The sequence below is a fragment of the Hibiscus syriacus genome, unplaced genomic scaffold (assembly GCF_006381635.1).
Source record: "Hibiscus syriacus cultivar Baekdansim isolate YM2019G1 unplaced genomic scaffold, ASM638163v2 tig00111522_pilon, whole genome shotgun sequence".
Classification (NCBI taxonomy): Eukaryota; Viridiplantae; Streptophyta; class Magnoliopsida; order Malvales; family Malvaceae; genus Hibiscus; species Hibiscus syriacus.
Genome location: NW_024063112.1, coordinates 266,768 through 292,053, shown reverse-complemented (window position 1 = coordinate 292,053; position 25,286 = coordinate 266,768). Strand labels below are relative to the sequence as shown.

The 25,286-nt window shown below is 35.5% G+C and overlaps 1 protein-coding gene and 1 pseudogene across 1 annotated transcript; one reads left to right on the top strand and one right to left on the bottom strand.

Annotated features, from left to right (window-relative positions):
* The first annotated feature begins 5,406 nt into the window (after nucleotides 1-5,406).
* Nucleotides 5,407-11,782, top strand: LOC120164420 (annotated as a pseudogene).
* Nucleotides 11,783-22,672: 10,890 nt separating this feature from the next.
* Nucleotides 22,673-24,424, bottom strand: LOC120164436. Its single transcript, XM_039174160.1, has 6 exons — nucleotides 23,911-24,424; nucleotides 23,552-23,784; nucleotides 23,422-23,463; nucleotides 23,050-23,225; nucleotides 22,801-22,864; nucleotides 22,673-22,714 (listed from the first exon to the last, which is right to left on the bottom strand). The coding sequence occupies exons 1-6, from the start codon at nucleotides 24,422-24,424 to the stop codon at nucleotides 22,673-22,675; spliced, it is 1,071 nt and encodes a 356-aa protein (XP_039030091.1).
* Between the last annotated feature and the right edge of the window lie 862 nt (nucleotides 24,425-25,286).

The following is a 25,286-nucleotide window of genomic DNA, read 5'->3' as shown; positions in this document are numbered from 1 at the left end:
AAGCAGACATGGGATAGGTATGGTGGTGTGGTCGGAGGAATTTACGTGCATCTCAAAGTAATACCCCAACCTATCTTGAATACGAAATAACTTAGAGGTAAGAACCAGAATATACGTGCATCGAAAGCTTACCCAACAGAATTGACTGACATAACTAACCATGCATATCTAAGGCACATAGGCCATATAGTACTAACAGCGCTAACACACTCCTCACAAGTGTTCAGGTCTCGCACCCTAGTTAGCCCCTGAAGTACCTCGTGCACTGGCAATTCCCCACTAGGGAAACTAAGGTAATCCTGGGTATACCTTATTATAGATGGACTCACTAAAGTGAAGTCAACGTCACACTAGTTGTTATCTCGCTTATTCTCTCATCTAGAACTTTATGTGAAGGCTTACTTATTATCTAAGGAATTGGATAGCCCAATATCTGGCTCGGGTCCATTTCTAAGTAGCGATACTTTAATTGATCTTATCACACTTCCCTTCAGAACTTCTTAAACTGAAAATGACAACTTACTTTTCCTGGGTTCATAAACATTTTCGAAGCTCATACTTTTTGCGACCACTGAATCTGACATAATCATCGTACAACTTATTGGATGTCTTCTGAACGATCCTCGGTCCTGACTATTCATATTCATCCTTGTTTGAAGATTCTTTGGCCTATTACACTTAATATGGTTACACTTGATATAACCTGCTCCTACGGGTGTTTCTAGGTATTCTTGATCATTTATATCCCTCACATGCTAATTCTTGCTATTACGAATCGTCTTTAGCTCTTACGGACCTTAAACGGGTCAAATCTGACCATTTAAAGCGAGTAGTATCGATACTCTACTTGTAGTATCGATATCCTAGGGTCAAGTATCGATAACCTATGAGTATCAGTACCAAAAATGCATTTTATCGCGGAATTAGGCCTTAGTATCGATATTGCCACCCTGAGTATCGATACTGCAGGGGTAATATCGATACCCTTCTTGGCAGTATCGATACTCTAGCCCAAAATCCCTAATATTTACCCTAATTTAACCAGTATCGATTTTGTTCATCCCAGTATCGATACTCACCCAGAAATGGTTATTTTAGGCTCGAGAATCACTCAAAAATCATCTTAAATAATTTGGGTTGGTTTATAATCTTATTATGAAGCTTTAGTAAGTTGTTTAGGGACTTAAGGTAGCATAAAAACGTCTTTTTAACTTCTAAAATGTAATTTTATCTTGATATCAAATATAAACCTTAAAATGATTAAATACTCAAATCTTAGAAAATACTTGAAATTTATGAAAGCTTAATACTCCAAAGGATTAGAAATACACTACCTTGATTTTAGAAATCTGAAATAAATCTCCTTTAGCTAGTAAGCACTTTCCTTTTTGAACTTGGATGATTTTCTCCCTTTTTCCTTTATTTACAACATTGCAAGGATTTCCTTAACGTAAGTATGTTATAGGTATCAAGAGGGATAAATTTGAAACTTAGTAAAGTTGAGAAAATGAATCTTACCACCACTTGAGGTTATGGAGACTTGAAGAGGGAAGAAAAAGAGCAAGGAAGAAGATGAAGAGCAGAATGGGACACTCGCGTTCAAAATGAAATAAAACCTCAAATCTTATCTTCAAATTCTAATAATGGTTTAATTACACTTATAGTCCATGGTTTTTTATCTCATGTTTAAAAATCACCTTTTTGTGGCTAATTGGGCCCAAATACAACCCAATTAAACCCAACAACTTAAATCATGAAATCTACGGCGTCCACTTACCTCTCGGATAAACCGAAACTACTAGCCCAAAATTTGAGGTGTTACAAACATATTCTATTATTTTCTCTTTTTTTAAGAAAAATAATCAATCCCTATTATCATCATTATTGATCAAGCATCATATGTTAACGGTCTTCATTTATAATAAGATCCGTATAAAAACAATCATATTTTATTTTTTTCTTATCAAATTGTTTTTTTCCATAAAATTCACTCAAAATCAATCATTTGAGTAGATTTTATGAAAACTCAATCTAATAAGAAAAAAGTATAGGAGTATTTTTTTTTATTAATTTCCTGAGTTTTAAAGAAGTTTTGAAAAAAATCTAAACCAATAAATAGGATAAAAGGATAAAAATAATTTATCAATATCTAAGGCAATCGTAAAAGATATCAGGGAATAAATGTTTGTAGTAATAATGTATCATTCAAATGTTAATAATGTAACACCCATAACCCGTATAATTATACCTATACAGATTATAGATGTCACCCGAATTTTCTAAAACTATTTCCACTTCAATAGTGATTTAAAATATATTTCTTTTAAAATGGTAAATGATATTATAAACATATCATATCATATGAATTATGTTTCATTATAACAAATTTAAAACCAAAGTATTTTTATGAACAGTAAATAGTGAACAATACCCGTGAATAATGAACAGTGTATCGATGCACTGCTACAGACGTGAACAGTATACCGATGCACAAAAACATCGACTTAAAATTGTGTATCGATGCACTGCTACAGTGCATCAATGCACCGCTACAGTACTGCTACAGTAATTTATGAAAAATACATATAAAACTCATAAAAATTTAACCTTTCATCACTATAAAATTTACCATTTTGTTTCCAAATTTATTCAACAAAACAAATTGAATATTATTAATTACATGCCACTATCTAAATCAAATTCCATCATAGGATGTGTTACTGATATTGAAATATACTCTCGATGCTTGATGTCACTTTGAACTCTTTATTTCACTACTTGCTTTTTACCTACGCATGAAAATCATCACACGCTAAGTATAAACTTAGTGAGGCAATTTAAAACAATAATCAGTGCAATACAATTCATGCATGATTTTCAATGTCAAAATCAAAATGTCATTTTATCATGTTACTAGCATATCCAATATTTTTCCATGATCAAATTAAGATAAAATCTCTTACCATTTATCCCATAATCTCGTAAGCTTATTTTACCAAAATACTTACCATTTAATCCCATAAGCTCGTAAGCTTATTTTACCAATATACTTGCCATTATTCCATAAGCTCGTAAGCTTATTTTCCAGTTTATCATTTATTAACCAATAAACCATAAATCATAGCCCATATTATAACTGTTTGAGGAACCCGGTATAGGAGTCAAATATTGCACCGAAGTGTTGAGGTCGAGCTTTGCTCACCTAATAATGCACCGTAGTGCTGAGGTCAGGATTTACCCACCTAGTACACCGTAGTGTTTGTATTATGTTTTCACTAGACACTAAGGCATGCACTACGTGCCTTCTCTTGACACTCTAGTGCTACCTAATATGCAACTCCTAGACTCTATGGCATGCCATTAATACCAATGAACCTCAATAACATACTTGGGCATATAGTCATTTTTATTTGATCCATCCATGGCAAAGTATATCAATACCATTTAACATTGGGCAGTTCATACCCGCAATATCATTCATGATAAAAATCATATATGTTCATGATAACATCATATGCCAAAATCAATGATCAATACATTTTAAATTCAACCTTTGACATATTTAGAATATGTCAAAATATATGATAAATGACATAATATCATGTTGTTATAAGCAAGGTTGACTTATCACAAGTCTTCCTGATGATGTATAAAACATCCATGTATAATTTCATGCATGTATTGCACTCACTTTGACACTTTATCACAAATTCATAATGATACATATGTTAGTATTGCACTAACATAAACGTATCCCAAAATAACTCCATAATATACTTGAACTCATTTTCTATCAAAATACTCAATACTTAATAATTCCTTTTAACATTGGAACCAAGTTTTCCAATTTACTCAAAATGGTCCTTCACCATTTTACCACTTAAATTCTTAATACCAATAATTCCAGCATTGAAATATATTCCCATTCAAATGCTTTTACAAAAGCATAATTACATTTAAGTACACCAACTATACAATTGTTGTACTTAAATCACTAATCTTTTCAAACTTCCAAAATAATCATAGTTCACATTTAACACTCATTTCAATTCCAAAACAGCATTTTCCAGCAAAGTACATCAATTATAACACTTACACAACAACCCATCAAGTTTCCATATTCAGACAACTCGTACTACCTTTAAAGAATCAATATTCTGTATTGATATACATACTGTAATTTAATTTTGTTTCTTCCGTTGAAAACTATACTCGAATACGAATCCATCCACATAAATAAATCCTTATAATTCATTCTATACAATTTATGGTGAATTTTCAAAGTTGACCAACAGAATCAGTTCTGCAGGCTGTCCGATTTTTCTGACCTTTCATTGGTTAAAAATTCATATCTTTTTATATACACCTTGAAATTCATCCCCGTTTGTTTTAAACAAAACTAGATCAATATATGAACACATATATATATAAAATAACCTCGAAATTATTTTTATATAAATTTTGGTGAATTTTCGAACCTACTGCCAGATGAAAAATCCAAACTGTTTTCTTTAACTTCATTCTTAGGTTCTTCATCAATTCTTACAACCAATTTTTTAAAATCTCTTAACTCTTCAAAACCCATAAAATACAAGAACCCCTTCATCAACTCAAGATGAACTTGAACACTTACAATATTATCATGCAATACTGGTACTAAATGATAGCATTTTTCGCATATAACAATTTTCTATTTTTCAGCATACTCAAAATCCTAAGGAAATTGCTTGAAAATTGAATTGAAGCTTTCTCTTACCGTAGGAGAAACCCACGCAGCTTTGGAGAAGAACATGAGCATGTGAAATGAAATGTTAGATACATTTCATCTTAATTTACCTTTAATCTAACTTTAAATGAATAAAATATTCATTTAGTTGAGATAAGACCAAATCACCCTTAATGAATCTTCTTATTTACCATAAAACCATTACAACTCATCCTTATCATATTTCAATGTCAAAGCTGAATTATTTTGACTATTATATCTGAAATTTCCCCTGAATTTTGAAATCTTGCGTTTTAGTCACTAAATTCCACTGTTTCGGTTGAATCTGAAAAATTACACATTTACAAACCAAATTTCTCTAATCCAAAATATTAAAATAATATTTCCAACCATTTTATAACATCCTTCAAATTTTTGTAAAATTCCAATTCAATCTGAATTACCGATTCCTTATCGGACTTTAACCCTTTCGAATTTTTCTTTACTAAAATTCAAATTCCAAAAATATGAATTCTATAAACTCCACTCTCAAGAGTAAACCATATATTTGTGGAATAAAATTTCTTTTTAGGAAATGATCACTTAATTCCCTAAACTTTTCCTAATTTTCCACTTTGACCATCAAACTTTCAAAATTTGCATTTTGGTCATTATCTAAATTTTTGGGTATTAAAATTAATATATTAGTATCATCAATGAAAGCAGAGAGAATTGGATACTTAGATGACCTCTTTGTGCTTCCCTGCATTAGAAATGATGCTTATGGGCCCTATTCCTTGCGGCGACCTCGATCTTCCTCTTGAATGTGCTCACTTTACTCCACTTTCATATTGTTTGTTATAGTAAGCTTGGACTAATATTAGTACTCGAGTACGTCATTTCTTGATCTTTCAGCTTACGAGTCGTCTTCCAGTCATCTCACTCTTCTCCAACAGCGGTCTCCGGTTGTTAAGGTATTGCTTCAGTTATAGTTAGAATGATTCGATTTATTTTTCAGTTCCAAGTAAGTGCTGCTGTCATTACCTTTTGAGATGGTTGACATTGAATACTCATCATAGATTTAAGGCTGTTTTACTAATTAAAACTGAACTAGAAGGATAAGAGGCATTGAATTTATTTATAAACTACTTGTTGTTATTTTTTATATGGTCACTATTAGAAAGAGGTTATGTTAACTAAATGATTAGTCATTTCGATACAGGGAACCCAACTAATAAAAACTTTTTAATTTATATAGTTAAGTGCCATGATTGGTGTCTTATGCTAATGTATTTTTCTTATTTCAATTACCTTCTTGAAGAACTGAATTACTTCATTTTTTTTTGATAAATCAAAATTTTATTATCCAAGAGCAATGTAAAGTTACAACCAATCAAACAAAAGAACAAAAGATTGGTTAGTGTATACTCCAAGCATTACAAAGGTGTAAGTTAGTGCAATCTAGTATGTTAATAGTTTTTCCACTAAGCCTTATACTAACAGTTTCAATGATTTCCTTGAGCAAATTGTCAACAGTTCGGGATCATCCTTGAAATAGTCTGCGGTTACGTTCTAGCCACAAAAAATAGATGTAAGCATTCCATGAAATTTTCAAGATAGTGGTGATTAGATATTTCCCTTTCCACATAGAGCTAGCCCGAGAGACCATTTCTTCCCAAGTCAGTACAGTGTAGTTCATACTATTCAAATGGAGTACAGATTTCCAGAGGTCAACATCTAAGGGGCATTGAGAAAACAAGTGGTCCCTGCTTTCATAAGAGGTTATGCAGTTTACACATATTCCAACAGTGATTAATCCCATGCGTTGTAAGCGATCACTAGTGGGTAACCTGTTCAAGATGGCCATCCAAGTAATCAAGCTATGCTTTGGTAAGTGCATAGGATACCATACGAGTCGGTGCCAGTGCACTTTCTGCCCTTGCATCCTAATTTTTCCCCAGATTTCCTTTTCATGCGGAATACGAAAAGAATAAAGAGGGTATGTAGTGTTTCTCATTTTGAGAATTCTTCTAATATTCCAGCTGATATTAGATCCAGCCTCAAACTTCCATAAGTTATGATCCTTGAAAACGTAGTTATTTAGCCATGCAACCTAGAGCGAGCCGTCTCCTTCAAGGATCTTTCTATTTAGGCTCATAATGCATGCTTTGTTCCAAGTGGATATATTTTTCAGTCCTAAGCCTTCTTCTGATTTTAAAAGACATATTTGGTCCCAACTAACTCTTGCTGCAGCTGCCGATTTATCTACTCCTTTCCAAAAGAACCTTGAGCATAATTGATCAACTGATTTTAATATAGGAGCTGGAAGGAATAGTTGTCTTCACCAGAAATTACTGAAACTAAATAAAATAGATCTGATTAGCTCGAGTCTGCCAGCATAACTTAAATTTCTAGTAGACCAATGGTGTAACCTTTGCCTAATTTTGTCAAGCAGTGGTTCACAGACCTTCAGAGAAAGTTTTCGAGTAACAAAAGGTATTCCTAGGTACCTTACAGGCAGACAACCTGTTTTAAATCCAGAGATAAATTTTAGATTCTCTATATCCTTAGAAGAGATACCCGCAGAGAAGATCTCACATTTGGAGGAGTTTAAATGAAGACCAGAGACTTGATAAAATTGATGAAGAACACTCAAGACACCAACCACTGAGTCTATATTTTCTTTTCAGAAAATCAGTAAATCATCTGCAAATGAGAGATGAGTTAACCCAATCTTCTTGCATTTTGGGTGAAAAGCAAAGATTTCTTTGGCAACAACAATATTAAGCATTTTAGAAAGGACTTTCATTGCAAGAACGAAAAGATAAGGGGAAAGAGGATCCCCTTGTCTTAAACCTCTGGCCCCTTTGAAATAACCTATTAAGGTGCCATTAAAAGCAATAGAGTACTTAGCTTGAGAAAAACATATTTCAATCCAAGCAATAAATTTTTGAGGAAGATAGAGTGCTTTAAGGATTGCTTATAAGAATCTCCAATGCAAAGAGTCGAAAGCCTTATGAAGATCAATCTTCATTGAGCATCTTGGAGAGATGGATTTCCTACCATATCATTTTACCATATTCTGAGCAAGGAGAGCATTTTCAATGATATCATGACCTAAGATAAAAGCAGTCTGGCTTAAAGAGATAATCCAAGGCAGAAATTTTGTCAACCTATTAACAATGATTTTAGAAATAATCTTGTAGATGACTGAAAAATAGGAGATTGGCCTGAAGTCTTTAACAGTGCAAGGATTAGGGACTTTGGGAACAAGAGCGATAATTGTGGAGTTGAAGGCTGGATGAATATAGCTATTGCAGAAATAATAATTGACAACATTGGAGACATCATCGCCCACTATTGACCAGTATTTCTTGAAGAAGAAATGAGAGAATCCATCCGGTCCTGGGGCTTTTTCATTGTCTTGTCTGAATAAGGTTTTTGAATTTCTTCAGCTGAAACCTCCTTAACTTGAGAGGGAGAAGCTTCAAGAGGAAAAGAAAAATTAAGGAGGTCTTGAAGAATGGAAGGGTTCATATCCTTGACCAAAGGATCAAGTAACTTATAGTAAAAAGTAGTCACTTCATTTGCCACCGCATCAAAGTTTCAAGCCTAGTACCTCTATCATCAAGAAGGACTCTTATAGTATCTCTCTTGTTTTTAAAGACTACTATAGAATGAAAATTTTTGGAGTTTTTGTCTCCATCTTTTATCCATTGAACTTTTGCCTTTTGCTTGAGGAACAAAGATTCTGCTTCTTCAAGGGTCTTCAACTGTTCTTGAATTTCAAGTTCATTCACAAAGGTATCCTTACCCTTGAATGTGAGAAGTTATTGAATTTCCAGCTTAATTCTATTTATTTTCACACGATCCGAAAGATTGTTGAAGTTGTCTTTGTTGAATTTCTTTAAGCAAACTTTGAGTCTTCTAAGTTTAGAGAATAAAATCATCATGGGATTGCCTTGAGCATATTGGAACCAAGAATTTCTAACAATAGTAAGAAAATTAGGATGAGAAGAGCCCATAAATTAAAAAATTTGAAAGGTTTGGGTCTTGTTGCAATGGACTCTTTTGAAAGCCATATGATGGCCATACTGTTGTTAGAAACACCTGGAGCTAGGAATTCCACAAAGGAATGATGAAAGAAAGAGCCCCAACTAGGATTTATCAGAATCCTATCAAGTTTTCTGGCAAGAAAAAGGTCTTGTTGCTTGTTTCTCCAAGTGAACTTAGGCCCAAAATAAGGGTGATCAAGGAGGTTAAGCTTATGGGTAAACTCTTGAAAATCACTCATATCAGGAGAAGTGTAAGGGCCTAACAGCTCGTGATCAGAGCTTTCTTGAGAATGCAGAAAAATATTAAAGTCTTCTCCTAAGACCCAAGGAGAATGATCAATAATAGTACTAACATCCTTTAACGTATGCCATATCTGTCTTCGGGTTATTCCTTCATTACTACCATATATTGTTGTGATGAAGACTGGATTACCAAAAGCAGTACCTTTAGCAGTGATACATTGGTCTGAAACTTGAATTATTGAAAGATCAATTCCCTTCCTCCATAGCATCCAAATTCTGCCATTAATGGCATGTTCATAATTTGTGCAAACATTCCAATTAAAGAGTTTAGATTTAAGTATAGCCTCTGATTTTTCCAGTTTAACTCTGGTCTCCAAAAGATAAAGAACATCCACTTTATTTTGTAAGGCTTTAAAGATTATTTTTTTGTTTTAGAGTACTATTAAATCCTCTAATGTTCCAGAAACTAACTATCATTGATATGGTGTTCCCAAGAAACCCCTTTGACTTTCTACAGAGTGAGACTTAGCTTTGTCAAGCTGATCTTTCTTTTAAGCTCCTTAACCAAAACAGTTACTCCCTTTGATGCAGCTCTAGGCTTCCTAGGTGGAACTTCTATAGAAGGAGAATCCTCTACAGAATTGAGCACTTCAAATCTGTTACTTGAACTAGAAAAGGAACCCTTTTCAATTTCCTTTCTAGGCCTTCCTCTACCTCTTTTAGAAGTTTCTGGTTGAGAAGTTTTTTCACTAATAGGTTCAAAAATAGCCTGGGCAGAAAATTGAGCATTTACAGTAGGAATATTGGTAATAGTAGCTTCCACAGTCTGACTAATAGGTTTATCAGCAGATAAATTAGAATTATGAGTTACAGCAGTCTGAAGGGTTGAAAGTTCATTACCAGCAGCTAAAACCTTTTCATCCTCTTGGTGCACAGGCTGTGATACTTCAACAACAGTAGGAACTGTGATCTCTAAGGGGTTACCTCTTTCTGAATAATAACATCAGTTCCAGTAGTAACATTATTAGTTGGTTCCTGTAAAGCTTCTACACCACCAATGTGGATTGCTGCCGAATTAAAGTACTATTTTATTTCTGATTGTCTTGACTGAGGGATCTACCATGCCAGTTGAAATTCATCTGTGACCTAGCTGTATCTTTTTACCATTGTTCAAATTTGTCTTCCAATTAATTTTTTCTCCATTTTCAAGCTATACAAAACTTGGACGTATATGGAATGATTTGATCTTTGAATGGTCATTCTAAACAGGGGCGAATGGTTGAATTTGTCAAAAACTTGGCAAATTTTGCTGCTGCAAGTGGAAAGAAGCATTTTATTCTGCTTTCTAGCTTGGATTTTGGAAAGTGGCAGAAAATTGACATGTCAAGGTATTTCATCCTGAAATTTTCGGTGGTCAGTTCATGTTACCATATGTTGGGGACAACAAGTTATTCTTTGGAAATGTAGAACCTTGATTTACTTCTCTTCCGGGATATAACCTTGGCAAGTGGCAATGTGGTCTCAGTGGTTTGCAGATACATTACCTATCCAGCATCAATCCTGATGGAAGAGACGATCGTTGTGAGCAACTTGGATGGAAAAGGCTGCAAGAATACAATCCTGCTCAAAGATGTCGGAAGTATCTTAGGACCTTAGCTGAGGGAAATACTGTGTTGGAAAGCAATTTACCTTTCGAATATGAGTTGGAAGACGAAGATTATTACCCAAGTTTGCCTTTTGCGGCACTCTTTTCTTGTCTGAAGGTATACTTATCCTTTTTAAGTTCATAATTGTTTTGCACTATGATAAGGGGAGACTGCCTTTTGCAGCAATATTTTTGTACTTTTATTTTAAATTTCTTTCTTTCAAGTACAAGACATGGGTTTGTTTTCTGTATATATAAAGAACCTTGAATTTATGTGGCTTACTTTGTTATTTTCTACACAGGCCAAAGGTTTGAAGGTTACATGCTTACTATGCTATTGTTCAGAAGGGGATAATATACAGGATGCTTTTCAATTGGCTGAGGCAGCATGCAGACTTTTGGGGCTAAATCCTAGTACTTTTCCTGGTAAGGTTCCTTTATACTTAAGAATCAATATTGCCTGTAACAGCTACTCTATTATGTTTTTTCAGACCAATGACCTCTTTCATGAATATTTGCACTTAGTTTTAAAGATTTAAATATGGTTGCCTTGAAGATTTCAACTTTAGAAATAAAACATCACTATATCAAAGTTTCCTTGCAACCATATGCAGTTGCTAATGAACACACATCCTAACACTATTTTCCTAATCATTTGGGATGTGTTTAATAATGGAGCACTATGTTATTCCATTGCTTTAATTGCATCAATTTTCTTCAAATAATGTTTTTCCCCTTAATTCTTTTGGTGTTTGCTTCATATCTAATCTCCAGATTTGTTTCATCATAAAGACTAATTTTATGTACAGTTAAAGAACTTTTAACCATATTATTTGTTGACATCCTTTCTTGGTCCGTTAAATATTTCTTTAAGAATTTCAAGTACACACAAGTTTTGTTTTTCTTCCAGGTAACGAGGGTGGTGGCTGGGTTATCCCTTTCTCATGGTAGACTGTTTATGGACCACCGCCAGATGTATTTCTTTTAGGCTTAGATCTTATTGCATTTTACTTGAAAGTTCACAAGCTAAATCTGTAACCCTTTGTTGAAACTTGAATGCTATAGAAGCAGCATGTATTGCCCACTAATGGTAGCAGGCGACGAGAAATGCTAAAGTAGTTACATTGGTTGTAAAATGTTTCCTAAAAAAATTTGGTCAATTCTGAGCTTGGAGATGGAAACCTTTTTTTTCTTGTCGATGAAGTAAGACCTGGGTTTGAACAGGTTAGTAGAATTACCTTTTTGTGCCCCTACGTCCCTCACGTCAAGTGCAGTGAAATCAAGGTATAAAAATGAATGAGAGATGGATTTGTCTCGATTTTGGTGTAGCGGGCCTCAACGGAAGGCCTGCCTGATTATATTGTTGAAGAATGAGTACAACTTTAACTGCACCACAGAAGCTGTCAATTTTTCATGCACAAATATTGGTAAACGACATTGTTATGTCATTGGTGCTCCACTGCATATTGCCTAATATGCAGTGGAGACGTGAGATAATATTCATTTAAAAATTGACATGAAACCTGCATGAGTTCTACAAGGAACATGTATGATAAAAGTTCACGAAGATAGTAGGGTTTTATTATTGAAGGTGATATTTTGATTGCTAGTAACCTCTTTGGTCGAGAGCTGGACCAATAGAAAACATCTTTTACATGTCACTACAATCTCTTGGGGCAATATTATTAATTTTTGAGAAAATAACCTCAGTGACCAAAAATGTCTTATAATATACGATTTTAACCAACTTTTTTTGTATTTGCCAAAATGACCAACTAAATCGCAATGCGATCGATAATTCGCAACGCGATCTCCGGTATCGCAAATTAGTTTCCAGGTTCGCAACGCGATTCTGACTATCGCATTGCGATTTTCTAAATTCGAGTTGAGATTTTCCTAATTCGCAATACTAATACGTAAATCGCAATACGAATACGTAAATCGCAATGCGAATACGTAAATCGCAATGCGAATACGTAAATCGCAACGCGAATCTGACTATCGCAATGCGATTTACATAGCGCCATTCTTATCGCAACGCGTATTTTTTTTTTCAAATTCCAAACACGAATATATTAATATATCAGAACACTGAACCGTCCACAGTATATCCCGTAATCGTAACTCATAACCTAAAACCCTAAATCATAACTCAGTCTCATCTCCATCTCTCACTCTCTAAGGCGACATCCGTCCCCATCTCCGACGAAATCAGTCCCCATCTTCGACGATATCAGTCTCTATCTCCGGCGAAATCATTCACGGTCAGAAATGGAAAATCAACCAAATCAACCACCGAGGGTTAGTTTTTTTAATTATTTTTATTTTGAAATTTTTGCATTATTATTAGGTTTTTCATATTGAAATTGATGATAAGTTTACTGGTGTTTTCAATAATAGATTAACCATTTCACTTAGATTGCTTATTAAATTCATTCGATTGCTTTCAATACTGCTAAACTGTTTAGTCTTTAACCTTGTGAAGTTAGTATTTGTCTTTGTTTTGTCTTTTGGTTGAAGTAATGCAATCCATTCAAGTTTATTTCAATTTTAGTATTTGAAACCGAGAATGACTATCGCAATGCGATTCTGTCGTTGCAATTTTCATTTCGCGTTGCGATAGTCAAATTCGCGTTGTGATTCTTGCTTTGCGATAGTCAAATTCGCGTTGCGATAGTCATTTTCGTGTTGCGATTTTAAGTTTCAGAAACTATTCTTCTTCTGCAAATTGAAACTTGAATGAATTGCATTACTTCAACCAAAAAACAAAGACAAATACTAAATTCACAGTGTTGTAAATTTAAGTTAAAAGAATAAACTACTACTCTTTATGTTTATTGTTCTTGTTATATCTTCACAGTGTAGTTTTTGGTATATCTAACTTGGTATGTTTATTGTTTTTGCAGAACTTTTATTCGGCTCAATTGACCTTAAGAAATAAAGTAAGCCTGGCCAAAACAATTGAATCGAAGCTTTCACCTGCATAAAGAAAAATATTTGAGGATACTTGCTTCGGGCCATGGCTGAAAGTACAACATCCGGGTGGAGATGCTATGTTGACCCATCTGTTTCTTCAAACCATGACTAGTGATCTACCAGAGACTATACAATGTCGTGATGAAGAGATATGGTTTGATTTTCCACCGGCGTATACATGTTTTGGGCGGGAGGAGTTTTGCTTAATCATCGGTCTACGCTTCAGACACGATGATGTAGATGGGTACACTAGACATATTGCCCGCCTATCATGGTTTTCCCAGGTTTTTCCTGAGCTCTCAATGGAGAAGCCGAATTTACACGTGGAAGACTTGACGAGATTATTGAATAAGAAAGATGGTTTTACTCGGATGGATGACGTCGATGTTGTCCAAGTATGCCTTCTAATACTTTTGTAAGCCGGCTTTTTAGGCAGAGAGGCCCGAAAACCTATTCCTAATGATCTAATTAAATTGTTAGAGGACCTAAATGCATGGAACCTGTTTCCGTGGGGTTCGTATCTATGGAAAGCTACATGGAATAAGTTGTCGTCTGCCTTTGATGATCGAAAAAGTTTGCGTGGCGATGGTTCTAAATACACTTTGTCAGGCTTTATTTGGGCCTTTAAGGTAATAATTTTTATATAATGTTTCCAAAATTATAATTAATTCTTTAATAATTACTAATGTTTGTTATTATATTGTTTGTAGATTTGGATATTTGAGGCCTTTCCCGCCATGCAGACATATGCATTAAAAACTTCTAATGATATTCCTAGGGCTATTTCCTGGAAGAGGAAACGGTCCTTGCAGCAATGGGAAGATTTACTACCGTATACTACAATAAATAATATAAGTTAACACAAATACTACCATATGTTTATAAACAAGTTATTACTAGTACACGTTTAACTTTGTTTGAGCTTTTATATTGTTAGGAGGCCAACACTCCATTACAGAGGCTGACACCCATGGATGATGAGCAGCCACCACTTCGAGAGCCATCACCTCACCCAGAGCCATCACCTGATCGACTCGAATATACACCTCCACAATGAGAGTCATCACCTATTTTGTCACATCATCGAGCCTCTTCTCCACCATCACCTCATGATAGGCGACCGGCAAAGAAGCCACGACGTTTATCTCCCTGTTCTCCACCTCCACGGGATGAGCTAGGACGTAATGAGGTTAATTCCTTGCGTGAGGAGGTCGATACTTTACGCGATGACAATGGTGCATGGCGTGTTGAGGTGTCTTCTTTACGTGGTGAGGTAGCAGCTCTACGTGAGATTGTACCATCGTTGTAGAACGAGGTTCATACTCTACGCAACGAGGTAAGTTTAATATTTTTCATATTTAACTTGATGATAGATTTACTCGTAATTTCACTTAGATTGCTTAGTAAATTCATTCGGTTGCTGCCAATACTGTTTAACTGTTTATTCTTTAACCCTGTGAAGTTAGTATTTGTTTTTGGTTGTCTTTTGGTTGAAGTAATGCAATCCATTCAAGTTTTAATTTGCAGAAGAAGAATAGTTTACAATCGCAATGTGAAAATGACTATCGCAACACGAAAATGACTATCGCAACGCTAAAATGACTATCGCAATGCGAAATGAAAATCGCAACAACAAAATCGTAACGCGAAAATGACTATCGCAATACGAATTTGACTATCGCAACGAAAGAATCGCAATGCGAAATGAAAATCGCATTGCGATTCTCTCGTTGCGATAGTCAAATTCGCATTGCGATAGGTAAATTTGCATTGCGATAGTCATTTTCGCGTTGCGATAGTCATTTTCGCGTTGCGATTTTAAGTTTCAGATTCTATTCTTCTTCTGCAAATTGAAACTTGAATGAATTGCATTACTTCAACCAAAAGACAAATACTAACTTCACAGTGTTGAAAATTTAAGTTTCAAGAATAAACTACTACTCTTTATGTTGTCATTGAACCTGCACTAAACCTATATGTTGTCATTTTAAATGTTTATATAATTGCTTACTTCTGGAATGTTATCTGATGCATTTTGTGAAAAATGATATAATAATGACTTGGGTGAATACCGTGCAAGTTTGAAATATATTTGTCTTTGTTTTCACTGTTTAATATCATGTCTGTTTATTTACTGATTTATGTATTAATTTATTTTTAGCGGCCCGCTATGGTGGATGCTCTACGTCGGGTTTTTCTTGCAAGACGGAGTTCACGCATCAGACGGCGTGCACGTGCCATTACGTCTCCGTTCACCCCAATAGTGCGAAGAATCTGTAAGAAAAAGCCCAACTCACATGTCATCGTTCAAGAGGCCTCCCCTATCGTTCAATAGGCCCCTATCATCCCTCAAGAGTCCCCTCCCACCGTTCAAGAGGCCACTGTCATCGTTGAAGAGGTCCCTCCCAACATTCTAGAGCCCGATTCACACGGCGTAATATATCAAATTATTGAGAAGCCCCCTCACGTGCCGGACATGATGGATGACTGTTGGCTTTCGTATAAGTTATCGGCCAGTACCATTCCGGCAGATGAAGTGGAGAGGAAACAACTACCGGAAACAATTCTGGATAATACCCTTTGGGCTAAGACCGCAATTGATTTTTATCTACATGAGCGGAGCCAAGGGTGTTACGCTGACATATACAAACTCAACGATGATATGTATTTGTTGATTGAACGGTCTTGGTGGGGTGTATTATTAAGGGTTGAAGACAACGGCTATTTCGATGAGGGGGTAAGTCTTATATTTCAGTTTGATTAATTTTTTTTTAAATTTATGTAATTCACTAATATATGTCTTTTTTTGTAAAACAACATATTGATGCATGGGTGACACGTCTTCTAATTTATAAGTTTTGGTTCGTGGATTAAAACAGATGCAAAATCTTCATACCTGAAAACAAAAACTTCCATGGGCACATTTGTAGGACATTTGGTGCCAGGCCTGACACTGACCCTTATTGGCCTGTGGCACACCATCAACAATATTAGAGCCTATTGTCTCAAGGGCTCTACCAAATTTACAGTGAGGTTCTGGTATCCTCTCCATGGCCATGTTTCTAGATTCAAACATTTGGAGCTGATTTTTATATTGGCATTTTCCATGTTAGCAATTTTTATGCAAATATTGGACTTACCTTTTATTCGCTTTCCTTTCGAACTCGATGGCCTTGAGCACGCAAGCATATTTGTCCAGGTTTCACTCTTTCCGTGGAGTTAACTCAGTCCACTGAGATTCTCTCAGCTTTTTCGAGAATTATTGTGGCATCTGTTTTCAGTCAGGAGCTTTTCTTCCTCCATTTTCACTCTGCCGATCATATTGAACTTGAAGGCCATTATCACTGGCTCTTGCAGCTCATAGTGCTCATCTCCCTACTGGCAGCTAGCAATAATGTTTCTACCAACTAGTTTGCCCGCGGTTCTTGTTCTATCAGTTTATGTTGTATTCCAGGGTTGTTGGTTCATGAACATGGGATTTATGCTATGGAGTCCTCAGTTTGTTCCTCGAGGATGCATAATGCAGTTGGCTGAAAGCAGCGGTGACAACATGCACGGTGCGGTGACATGTTTCTCACATGAAGCAGTTATAAGGGCCAGAGCATTGGCCAACTTGTAATATCATGAGAGGAGAGTGGTAGTAAGTCGAGTAGGCCTTTAATTTTAAGAGGTGTTCATCCTAAAATTTCAGAGGCGGTTGTTCTGTCAGAAGGGGATTGTGATGTTTCAAGGGGGAGGAGCCTTAACAGGAGAAATAAAAGATCCTTCATTAGGGATGCTTTAGATCATGCTAGTGTTTCTATACTATCCTCATAAGTTTTTCCAGTGCTGATAGAGGAAGCTATTGCTACTTGGGAAATAAGCAGGATTTTGGGCATATCTTTCAAGGAAGGGAAGGAGGCTTTTCTACAAAAAATTATGTATTTGGAGAAAGGATTGAGTCGGGCTAGCTGAGTTCGTGGATGAATTCTGGGATTGTTTTGGTATTATTAAATTAGAATATGATGATAAAGCTTATTTTCTTGTCTTGGAATGTCAGGGGCTGAGCAAAAAAAGAAAAACAAAGAGCTATACAAAAATTAGCTTCAAAGAAAAAATCAACGTTTCTTTTTCTTCTAGAAACAAAATTTGAGATTTTACCAAGTTCTTTTTTAAGGAGAAGTGGGTTGAATAAGCTATAAGGGTTCGTTGTGTTACCAGCAGTAGGTTCTTCAGGAGGCATTTTAAGTTGTTGGGATGATAGTTGTTTTGAGCTAGAAGATCAATATATCTATAGGAGATTTATTGTTGTTCTTGGGAAGTTCAAATCCAACCAATTTAGGTGTGGATTCATAACTGTTTATGGACCGTCTGTGGAAGAAGAAAATGTTGTTTTCTTTAAAGAACTGGGAATGTTTTTAAATGGGTGTAGTCTGCCTTTATGTGTGGGAGGAGATTTCAATGCCTACTTAATAGAGGAGGAAAATGAAGGTAGAACACAAAAATAGAAATTCCATGGAAATTTTCACTCTCTTTATTCAGCAAACGGGGCTAATTGATTTACCTTTAATTGGGGGAAATTTTAGTTGGAATAGCAATCGGGATTTTCCTACAGTGGTTAGGTTGGACAAGTTTCTGGTGAATGTTAATTTCTTTTCTACGTTTTCTGATATCACCCAATCGCTACTGCCAAAGTCAATTTCTGATCATAATGCTATTATTATGGAGAGTGGGGAAGATAATTGGGGTAAGAGGCCTTTTAGGCTGTTTAGCTACTTAATGTCTGAGGATGGCTTTGAGGAGAAGGTTGTAGAGTCTATCAAGGAGTTCAAGAAGGTCAAGAAAAGAGCAGGAATTTTTTAGCATTCTTAGGAATACAAAGGTTGATATTAAGACTTGGTCTGGGAGTAGGAATCAGTTTCCTCGTGAACATATTTCTATTATTGAAGACAAGATTCATCAGATAGAAAATAGTATTTAGCTAAATCAATTTTCAAATGATGCCAATACAGCAGAGTTGAGGTTATTGAGGAATGAACTTTGTAGACTCTACAGAATTGAAGAGCAAATTTGGTTCCAAAATTCAAGAGAGAAGTGGGTTAAAGATGGTGACCGGAATTCTAAATTTTTTGACACTTGTGATTCCATTCGGAGGAGGATGAACACTCTAAATGCTATTAATGTTGAAGGTGAAATTAATTATCAGGGATCCTGTTCTGATTAAGGCTACTGTCATAGAGCATTTTTTCAAAGCTTTTAACTGCCGTACTACTTTGGAAGTGGAGGATATTAAGTTAAACTTCTCAAGAATTTCAGTGGAGCAGAGTCTTATGTTAGAAAAGGAGCTTACAAAAGATGAAATATGGGAAACCTTGAATTCATTTGATAGTAACAAAGCTCCGGGACCGGATAGGCTGAATATGGGTTTTTTAAAAAAATTTAGTCTTCTTTGAAAGGTGATATTCTGAATTTTTTTCATAATTTTTCCTTAGGAAAAGATTGGGAGCATGACATTAATCATTCTTTCATAACTCACATTTCAAAGGGCTCTAATATTGGGGGTTTAGATGATTTCAGACCTATTAGTCTAGTAGGTGAGATGTATAAATTCTTTCCAAGTGTCTTGTGAGAAGGTTGAGATGTTGCATTGATGATATTATAAGTGATTCACAATTTGCTTTCATTACGGGTAGACAAATTTTGGACTGCTCTTTTATTGCTAATGAAGGAATTGACTTGTGGAGGAAGAAAGGTTTGAAGGGTTACGTGTTGAAGGTGGACTTCAAGAAGGCCTACGATATGGTATATTGGGATATTCTCTTTAAAATTATGGCTAAAATGGGGTTCGGATCAAAATGGTGTTGTTGGATTCGGAAATGTGCTACAACTACTTTGGTCTCAGTGTTAGTTAATGGGGTTCCTACTGATGAATTTCCAACTGCTAGAGGTCTTAGACAGTGATGCTCCTTGTCCCCCTTGCTGTTCAATTTCGTTGGTGAGCTACTTCATTTACTACTTCTTAAAACAGTATCTTCCGGTCTGTTCAACGGCTTAGTTGTTGGCAAAGATGAGACCTCTATTAATTTGTCTCATCTACAATTCACATATGATCTGATCATCTTTTGTACTGCATCGAAGACACAAGTTCTGAATGTTAAGAGGGTTCTACGGGTTTTCGAATTAATATCAGGCCTGAAATTGAATCTCACTAAGAGTATATGGTATCAATATTAGTGAGGAAGATGTAATGTAGTGGGCTAATACTATTTGTTGTGCAGTGGGTCATTTCCCTTCGGAATATTTGGGATTACCACTAAGTGCTAAGAGGAATTCTATAACGCTGTGGGATTCGGTAGTGCAGAAGTTCTACAAGTAGTTAGCTGGTTGGAAGGCGAGGACTCTGTCAATAGCAGGGAGATTAGTCTTATTGAAGGTTGTTTTATGCTCATTACCCACTTATTACATGTCCCTGTTTAAAATCCCTTCTTCCGTGATTGTTAAACTTAATTCCATCATGGCCAGATTTTTATGGGGTGGAGGTCAAAAAAATTCATTGGGTAAACCGGTCGACAGTGTTCTTTGCAAAAAGTGCTGGTGGTCTTGGTGTTTTAGATCTTAATTATTTGAATAGAGCTCTCCTAGGGAAGTGGTCTTGGAGGTTTGCGAATGAAAGGGAGACAGTGTGGAAAAAGGTAATATGCAGTAAGTATAATATGGACCCTAGGTTGCTAATTTTTAAGGAAAAACTTCCTGCACATACTTCTTGGATTTGGAAATCGGTAGTCTAAAATCATTTCAAAGAGGATCAGTTTGGAGCTAAATGTCGAAGTCTGTTTGAAGTTCGTGTGGGCAATGGAGACAAAATCAGTTTTTGGTTTGATAACTGGGTAATTGATTCCCCCCTTAAAGTGGTTTTCCCGAGATTGTTTGTTTTATCCTTAAACAAAAATGGGAAGCTCAATGAGTTTGGAGAGTTTCGGTCTACAGTTTGGTCTTGGCATGTTCAAATGAGAAGGAATTTGAGTGACTGGGAAATAGTTCAGTACTGTGATTTAATGGCTTTAATTCATAATATAACTTTGTCCCATGAGTTGACAGATGGGCTGGTTTGGAGAGGGAATGGGGATGGGATATATTTTGTTAATTCTAGTGTTAAGTCTTGCTGTCCTGTTTCGACAGTAGATTCCTTTTGGATGAGATACATTTGGAGAGGCTTGGTGCCTCATAGAGTGGAGGTCTTTATGTGGCAGGTGGTGTATCAAAGATTGCTAGTCAGACAAGAGCTACAAAGGAGAGGAATTTCAGCTATTTTAGATGTGACTTGTCTATTATGTAAAAAGGAGGTTGAATCTTCATCACATCTATTTTTTACTTGCTTTATGGCATGGACCCTATGGAATAAATTTTTGAAATTTTGGGGAGTATATTCGATTTTGTAGGCCAATGCTCAAAATTTTATGTTAGCTTGGGAACATATGGTTCCTAACTCTAAAATTTGGTCCTTTATTCCGGGTGTGGTGCTATGGACTATCTGGAAATTTAGGAATGACACTGTGTTTGATGGGGGAACGTTAGACCATATTGATTTGTTTTTTTATGACAAGATGTAGGTTGACTACTTGGTTCTTAGCTAATTTCAAGGAGGTCTCTATTGTAAAGGACTCTCTCATTACTGATCCATCTCTTGGGGATTGTTGCTCTAATTCAAGGTGTTCTATCATTGAAATTCTGTCTTGGTCTCCTCCTCCAAAGGGCTTTATTAAATTAAATGTGGATGCAGCAGTGAATGGAGATTGGAGGAAAAGTGGTGTTGGGGGAATTTTTAGAGTTGAGGATGGCTCGGTGATGGGTTCTTTCCAAGAGGCTGCTGGTCCAAGTCCTCCTTTGTTAATTGAGCTTATGGCAGTAAAGAGGGGCTTAACTTTCTTTGATTCGATTCATCAGCGGTTTAAGGAATGATTAATTATGGAAACAGATAGTAAACTAGCAGTGGAGTGGGTCAAGAATTATGATCGCTGTCCCTGTGTCTACTTAAACTTAGTGAAAGATATTGTTACTAAGTTAAGGGACTTGAATGGTATTATTAGATGGGTTGCTAGGTCAGCCAATGTTAACGCTGATAGTTTAGCTAAGGCTGGTATTGGCTAGTTTACTGTTGGGATTAGCTAATTTAGTCTTTGGGTTGGTTATTGTAAAGGAAGTGGTTATGTTTGTTTTTAAACATTATGTATATTTTGGTTATTAATGAATCCTAAGGCACTCTTTTCCTCCTTCCGTTGATTAAGGAGCACCTTGTGCTTCATTAATCATGAAGGGGTTTTTTAGCGAGGCCTACTTTCCTATAAAAAAACTTGCAATTCAGTTGGATACTCTCTGGAATTATGATATTCACAGGATTCATCTGCCTAAATTTTGCTGGAAAATGCACCCGAGACCACAATCAACAAAATACAAGCAACTTCAAATTAGAGGCAGCAATGTTTATATAACTATGGATAGCTTCAAGCAAGCTGATCCCTAGGTGTTTAGCTTTGTTTGATAAACATGTAAGTGTATGATGGACAGCAGTGGTTGATATTGAACATAAACACTTCTGAATAAATGTAATGTGTTGTAGATGTATTATAAATACGATATCCCTCACAGTAGCCACATAAAACACCAATTAAACAAAACATATAAAACATGAAATTTCCATTCCAGAAGCCATATAAAACATGTTGCTAACTTGCAGTGTTTAGACAAAGCAATCAGTTGCAGTTAGAAATGATAAGGAACTAGAGAAATTTGTCAAAACCATGATGGTGTTAGGTGCTATTACATTGGAACCACTTTCTCAATGTCATCAGCCTCAACAAAACATTTACATCCACCAAAACATTGCCACTTCAATCATCATTACTATACCATCCCCATTGCTAAAGTATACAAAAAAATCCAAAATGAAGGCCAGTTTACAGATTAACTAATTCAAATCTGGTCCAGTACGAACAGTTAGCATATTATACAATTTTCATAAGACCGTTACAGTTCACCACAAAAGAAGAGAACCAAATGTGATTCCAAGCATCATTTCCTTTGCAAGTTTCTCCATTTATCTTTGAGGTCAACCTGATAAATAACAAAGAACATATATTATAAATTATCCATCAAAATGAATATGTTGACACATCATATAAAGCAGGTGATATACTTACAGCAGTTCTCTCTCTACATATTTCTTGATAGGTTTCCAATATGCGTGTCCACTGGTATCCATACCTGCATTATGAAAATAATCTTAGTGGGAAAGCAATGGTTATAAACTACCAGAACTATCTCTTCTCATACTGGTTAAACAAGTAGTAACAATTACTAAAGCAAAAACCTAGAGCAAATTTAATATGCTAACAGGATTATACACCGAAAATTAAATGCAGAACCTCAGTTATATGTTAACCACTTACTTTCGTACACCCTCTGCCAAAGCATTTTCTTCCTCGTAGGTCCATTTATTTACTTTTCTCCGTCTCATCCACCTTTTAGGTTCGTCTACGTTTAGGAGAGAGATGTGTTCTGTCCTGGGGCTTGGTAAAGTGCATCTATTTGTCCCTTGGGAAGAGTCATCAACTGAATCCTCCAACTACAACAACAATCATAACATAAGACAGATGAAAAACCAAAACATTATATGATTAAATGAACAAATAGGGATTTAACTTAAAGAATGCAAGACAAAATATCAAATGACCATAAAAGTTCATACCAAGATTTCCCAAAGCAATGCCAAGTCCGACAGAGCATAAATAGTAATAACAGTTAAGGATATATATATATACAGAAAAAGAAAACAGCAGGAGATTACGATTAGGATTTAAAGCCTGCAATGCAATGAAAGCAAAAGTTAAAACAATGGAACATGCAATGTAATGCCAGTAATGATAATAATACAAGTATGCGCACACAGACCTCAGTGCGAGCAGTGGCATTCCTGTCCTTGGTGCTTGGCACTTTCTTGGGCCTAGCCCTGCTAAAATCTTCATTCCCCTCCTTAGTTTGAGAGGGTTCTCCCGTATGATTAGCAAATGGAATAAGAGCATTTCCATCTATACTGTCATGGTCTTTTTTGATGGCCTCATTAGGTGCCCCCTGTTCGTTATTTCCATGGCCTTGAGAGCCTTCAGAATGCAATCTTTTAGGTTCTGCCACATATGATATAACATCTTAGAACAAAATATTATACTGCAAATTAAACATATAAATGACATAGCATAATAAAAAATATTAAGACTTTGGAATAAAATCAAAAGATTCCCCTGGCAATCGACTGAAGGCCTCCTCTAAATAAACTCGAACTAGGCGCCGCACTTCATCAGCAGTTTCAATGCGTAATAGCCTCTTAGCGGTCTCTCGATCCCACAGTGCCGCTTCGATATCCTTCCTCCATCTAGCTAAATCAGTTGAAATAAGGCAGGAGGCACCAGACAGCTCCAAATCCCCAATTTCCTTTACCCAAATCCTCCGTACGGCGTCAAAATAGTCATCCCACGACAAGTGTAACCACATCAGCGTACGATGTACAGCAAGGGCGCAAAAAGCTTTCCGCATGGCGTCAGAGGCATGTACGCCCCGTCCGCGGTCGAGTTCATCGACGAGGATCATGGATTCAAGAACCCCATCGTGAAAATAGTAATCCATCCTTTTTTGAATTGATCGGAGAATCAAGGCTTTAGTATGGAGACAAAATTGATCATAGTCATTGTAGTTGCCACCATTGTTTTCGTTTGGCTGAGTGTAGAATTGCTTAAGAATGCGTAGAGCAGAAGTCGAAATATCCTCCATTTTTCCAAAACTTTCCCCTACTAGTATTGCTTGAGAATGGATAGAGCACTTTTATATTGTTAGCAACATCTTAACAATGGATATTATTAATTGTTGTCATTAAAGCCTTCGTATTATCGCTTAAACGATAATCGTTAATAACATCATAGTTTTGAATTTAATAATATTATTATAAGTAATTTTAATCTAATTATAATTTATTTTCACTATTTAATTGGGATTAAAAATTGATTGCTTCTCTAATATAATTATATTTTTAACATTTTATTAACATTAAATTAATGAATGTATAATATGAATGAAAGTCTTCAATCCTATAGTTTGTCTTAATTAAATAAATGTAAATTTTAAAATATTTATGATAAAAACATAATTTTTCTTAATGTTTTTAAAATTTAAAATTTATATTATATTTCTTCAAAAACATTAATTTATATTATATATAAATTGAACTTTTAAAATATTTTAAATTTCTAACCATAAATCATAAACCTTCTATCCTACCTAATAAATCGTAAACTCTAATCTTAAATCATAAACTTTAAACCCTAACATAATTGTCGAAGTCCCTTAGTCTGAACTTAAGCCATATACACCAAACTTTGCTATGAGTCGAAGGACATAAGCCTGAACTAGGGAACTATGAGCCCTACATATTAAACCCTGTAACCTAAATACTAACTCTAAACTCTAAACCTTGGACCTACATCCTAAATGCACAATAAGTGCTAAAACTTAGTCTCTAAATCATAAACCTTAAACCCTAACACTCAATCCTAAACGTTATATTGGACATATGACCCTTAGTCTAAATCTTATACCCTAAATCTTACTTTGGGTCATAAGTCTTAAGTCTGAATCA

Bases quoted from the DNA above. Each gene is read 5' to 3' on its own strand.
- LOC120164436 (XM_039174160.1), bottom strand. From the start codon at position 24,424: ATGGAGGATATTTCGACTTCTGCTCTACGCATTCTTAAGCAATTCTAC. The intron at 23,785-23,910 runs GTCGATTGCCAG...CATATGTGGCAG, and splicing joins TTATTTAGAGGAGGCCTTCA to AACCTAAAAGATTGCATTCT. The intron at 23,226-23,421 runs GTATATATATAT...TTGTTGTTGTAG, and splicing joins TCCTGCTGTTTTCTTTTTCT to TTGGAGGATTCAGTTGATGA.